General features: G+C 36.1%; 1 protein-coding gene across 1 annotated transcript in view; it reads left to right on the top strand.

The window, feature by feature from the left end:
- LOC147860934 (phenylalanine--tRNA ligase, chloroplastic/mitochondrial-like) overlaps positions 1–2131 on the top strand; it is a 5243-nt gene extending 3112 nt beyond the window's left edge. Inside the window, exons 4-9 of the mRNA XM_087323892.1 lie at positions 290–349; positions 463–703; positions 956–1000; positions 1384–1488; positions 1592–1705; positions 1796–2131. Coding sequence (XP_087180018.1) covers positions 290–349; positions 463–703; positions 956–1000; positions 1384–1488; positions 1592–1705; positions 1796–1846 — 616 coding nt within the window. The 3' untranslated portion in view covers positions 1847–2131. The remainder of the gene's footprint in view (positions 1–289; positions 350–462; positions 704–955; positions 1001–1383; positions 1489–1591; positions 1706–1795) is intronic.
- The last annotated feature ends 3069 nt before the right edge of the window (positions 2132–5200 follow it).

Raw genomic sequence — 5200 nt, 5'->3', positions numbered from 1 at the left:
TATCAGGCTTGAATATTAATGACTTGGGAAGGAATGAAATACCTTTTGTCTATGTTATGACGAATGAAATTGATTATTGACAGCCTTTTGTACTCATAGCTTGTGTATGTGAATATCATCATGTGCATGTTTATTGCTGATTTTCTATGCTTCTTTCAGTTTCCTTTTTTCTTTGTTCTCTTCTTTGAGTGTTCTCTTTAATCTCAGTTTCTTGGTTTCTGCTCATTACAACATATCTTGTGTTACAGACATAGCCTAGTTTGACCTACAATTGGTCTAACATTCTCAGTGATTCGCTTACACTCTTTGAAAGAATAGATATTGTTATAGAAACTGAATTAAATCTGCAGTAAAATCAATTCAGCTGAGCTTCCTACTTATTTCAAGTCCTTCAGATAGAATAAAAAAAGATGTATTAAATTCTTGAAATGAAATCATAATTGCCAATGAAATCTAATGAAGATTACAACTGTGCATGTTAAAGAGTGAAACTCATATTCATTCTCTTAGACCATGCAATCAGGGTCGGTGGTTGGAGGTTCTAGGATGTGGGGTAACAGAGCCAGCAATTCTAGAAAACAATGGAAGAGGTGGAACAGTTTCATGGGCATTTGGCCTAGGACTTGAGAGGCTTGCCATGGTTCTCTTTGATATTCCTGATATCCGGCTATTTTGGTCGAGCGATCCACGGTTTCTCTCTCAGGTATGGAGTAGCATTCATGATTTCTCCCACATTTCTTTTGTAATGCATTCACTATATGTAAATATCAATGTAAGCTGAAAACTTGCAAAAAATGATTGCAATGAAATACGTGTAAGTAGGTTATGATATCTGTCTTCAGACTCGAAACATATTCAAAGATAAAAGCATGTATATGGCATTTTATAGATACCATCTGGACTGGTAGACTGGATTAACGGATTTACATTTGACATTTTTATTATCCTTGATCAGTTTACCGCAGGACAGCTGGGGATTAAATTTAAATCTTTTTCAAAGGTACACTTTATCTTATACTGTTGTTTCAATTTATATTTTAAAGGGAAAAACAACAAAATACCCTTCATTTTTCAAAAGTCACCAGAATAACCCTCTGTAGTTTGTACTAGAGAAAAGTATTCTGGTTACTTTTAGAAAACTTTGGGGTAGTCTGGTAAATACAATCATTTGGGGGTATTTATTGCGTTTTTCCCTATTTTAAGATTTAGTCGATTATCAGCAAGAGCAGACCTGTAATATGAGCAGAGCAGTTCATTTGCGCTATAAGGAGATATAATGTTTGCTGCTATTATCCCTTTAAACAAGTTCTTTAATTATAGTATATTGTCAAATAATTTCCGAAGCTAAAAAATGAGCCTTAATTCACTTTCATTCCCCTCCAGTTTCCTCCTTGTTACAAGGACATCAGTTTCTGGGTTAGTGAGTCATTTACCGAGAATAATCTGTGTGAAATTGTACGTGACATTGCTGGAGACTTGGCAGAAGAGGTAAAAATCTTAAAGAATACATAGTTCTAGCATTTTTTCTATCAGCAATTATGACCATCCTTCATAAAGCCTGGATACTCTTTTTTTATTTTTCAATATATAGGTAAAGCTGATAGATGAATTTACTAACAAGAAAGGCTTAACAAGTAACTGTTTCCGGATTGCGTATCGTTCCATGGAGCGATCGCTGACTGATGATGAAATCAATCAACTACAGGTCAGCTCCATTATAGTTGTATATACATTTTACAATGTAAATCTTTGGCTTGCTAATGTTTTTTTTCATGGTATAATCAATTATATTCAGGATCAAGTGAGACAAGATGTGCAAACCAAGTTGAATGTGACCTTGAGGTGATGCCGAGAGGCAAATCTAGAATTCATTGTACAGCTTGCCATTGTTTTAAGTCCAAAATTCAATACATCATCCAGAACACCAGGAAGATTCCCACCAAAGTCAATCGACATTATTTTTACAATGCACAAGGGCAAATAATGGGTCAATTTAATCAAGGGAGGGGTTTCTCATATTTTAAAAGGGGAAATGAATGTTTCATCTTAAAATGACAAGAAAGAGAGGCTCATTTTAAGCAAGAGATAATTTTAAAAAAGAAAAATGATTTTGGGGAATGTTATTTATACATATGCATGCTCTATTCATTACAGGGGAATGTTTGATGACTTGGTTTTTGAGGGGAGTCAGTGTATATAGTGAATTATGACAAACATGAAACCTGGTTGGTGGTTGGTAGTTACGAATTGAATGTGGTCTTCAAACTAAAAGTCATTTTCAGTGGGTAAAACTGTCTGAAGTAAGAAAGTAATTCAAATATTCTAGTAGCATCCATAGAGGAAAGTTCTAAAGTTACAAAACCCAAGAAGCCAAAAATGCTAGGGCTAGCAATTAGGAGAAAATAACCTTGGCGTTTGAACCTTTGATCCATCTAGTTTTAGTTTCCACTTGGTACAATAAGTTGTTTTTAGATTTTGGTTTAAGAGTCAGTAGATCCTTTGGCGTGCTCTTTTGCAATTTGAATAAACCTTTTTTTGGTGAGGGGCTTCTTGAGCAAACTGAACATGATAAATGTAAGTTGAGTTAGGTAGAAGCTTTTGGTTTTTACATTCCAATGGGTAGAGACATTTCTCTCCTACGAATGTCGATGCTTGTGTCTTGATGGGATGATTACTATGTCTCACAAGCTTGGGTGGGAATTGATGGACATGGCAGTGTCTTCAATGATAGCAATATACTGCCATGGGACCTAACAATTGACATGTAATTGCCATAGGATTTGTGTAGGTTAGGGGAGGAGGTTTTGAAGGATTTCCTATAGAGACTATTCATAAGGCCTTGCCATTCAACATCATCATTAAGATGAGATTGAGAATGATATAATTACTGCATTACATCATTATCAATGTCATCTTAAACTTTAAAGGTTGGAGGCTAACGTTTTGGATGCATTGACCATGATAAAGAAATTACACTCTGGTGAAAAACAACCATAACACAATCTATTTTTTTATTTCACATGTGCAATATATATTCATTTTTTTTTGCATAAACATTCAATGCTTCTCCCCATTTTATGATGATTTAAATCTATGAAAAATAATTTATGTATACTCAATGATAATGTGTTAGCATTGCCACTCTATTGTAAAGTTTGTGATATTTGGGAGGTTTTTGTGAAACGAAGAAAATGGTGTTAATGTATAGGATGACATTTTTGTTTTTGGGTGTTTACTTTATTTGGGCACTTTTTGTAAGGACAAAAATGGACTTGGAGTTAACCAAGAGGCGATAGCTCACATTGTGTGTTGCACGCAATGTCTTGGTCAATGTTATTTTCACGCCATTGTTTAGAAAGTGTTGTGCAAATCACTTCCCAAAGATATCTCGAGTGTGACCTTTCTCTCTCCTATGAAGTGTAATGTAATGTTTGTATGGTTCATAAAAACATGATGACTATATTTAGAGCAACAAATAAGCACTAGATGTTTTACAAAAGATGTTCTCTAGATTGTTAATGTGTTTGCAAAATTTGTAAGCATCTAAATGTAATCTTGAAGATATGTGGATATGGGTATTGGTGAACAAACACATGGTTTAATGTGTCCAAGTTGGTCCTTAGGTTGTGGGCTTGAAGAAGTTGCACCTAAACTAACGTATGAGCCTTGAGGTAGTAATATGCTTGTAATTTATCATTAAATGTTGAGACTTTATCCAAACTTTTCATGAATTAAAATTCAACATGGAGTAATGTTTTGGGAATGAAGAACAACATAACAAGAAAGCGTGCCATATGTTGGTTGGGTAGGACGACTAAAGGTGTGAAAGGAGAAAGGAAGCTAAGCACAAAAAAGCCAAACAAAGGGAGCAAGCCAAGAGCCGAATGCAGTGTTACTATACTGCCAAGTATTCAATGAGTGAAACGATTGTAACTGACCATGCCCCATGAAATAGGAAGCATAGAATCTTATGTAAGGACTGTGACTGTGTGAATGACAGAAAGAGGGAGAGGTAGACGAGTAACTATACAAGAGGGGTGAGCGTTTCTAAGAGAATAGAGACTATACCAATAGTCGATCGGCACTTGAAACAAAGTTGTGATCTTACTAATATATAATTCTGTCTTGTGGGGAGACTCTATGTGGTCTATCTATGTTATAAGGTGTTGATCTCGTGTTACTGTGTGGTCGCATGCCTAAATTTGGTTGTAGCCAATTCGACATGATATCTCTTCCTATGTTCCTTGCAAGTCTATAGGAATCAGTCGATGTCTCCGAGTGTTGAGCAGAGCAGACGAGTTGGATATCCTTAGAATGAGATATCTCGGATCCCCTGGAGTAAAGTTACCCCTAACTCCTGTATCCGGCTAAGTGCACAGTCAACGGGACGATCCAAAGTTCTTTCCCTCCATCCTACCACAATACCTTGGTCTAGTTACTCGGGTGTAGTAACCAAGAGTGTGTTCCTCCATGGGGGGAGTAACACTATACCTACAACTTTGGTAGTTGAAATAAATGAGATAATTTCATGGACATGTATCTTTTATGTTTGGCCATCGAATGCTCATAGAAATGGATTGATTTGTACAATCACTAATGTGTAGAGAATTTTTATCAACTATGAGGGGATTTTCATTAAAATGGATATACATAGGTGCCTATGCTAGAAAGACTCTCTATCTCTTTGCCTAGCGCTATTGCATTGTGCCATGCCCTTGTTCATCGCATTGCACAACATCTTTTCATTCCTTTTCCATTTCGTTTAACCTTACGATTTATTCTTCAAATGCCAATGGAAAAAAAACTCTATCATAAAGTGGGGCTATGGGGGCTCAAAAATATTTAGTTGCATGGGGCTCATTACATAACGCATGTTGGCAGGACAATTATCATAACTAATTTGCCCACTAGATGATGATGTTCATTTGGTGTCTTGACAATCAATTTCATATCATCATCAATCACAAGCATTTCGCATTCCACTCCATATCTATTCCGAAACATGACCACACAAACACAGGCAGGCGCGCGCACACATTCACAAAGTGTCACTCACTCAGGGTTGTGGTTGTGTCCAGACTCCACAGAATGCTCATCTAGGAACTTCCACACACCAATCCAAATGGGGGGACATCCTTGACAGAATGTACATTATAATTTATATACATATAATGATATGTGTACAACTTTAGAAGAAAAT

Source organism: Azolla caroliniana, unplaced genomic scaffold, assembly GCF_043228905.1.
Source record: "Azolla caroliniana isolate FFs.n. ecotype wild unplaced genomic scaffold, voAzoCaro1.0.p SCAF_8, whole genome shotgun sequence".
Lineage (NCBI taxonomy): Eukaryota > Viridiplantae > Streptophyta > Polypodiopsida > Salviniales > Salviniaceae > Azolla > Azolla caroliniana.
This window is presented reverse-complemented; position numbering and strand designations above follow the sequence as displayed.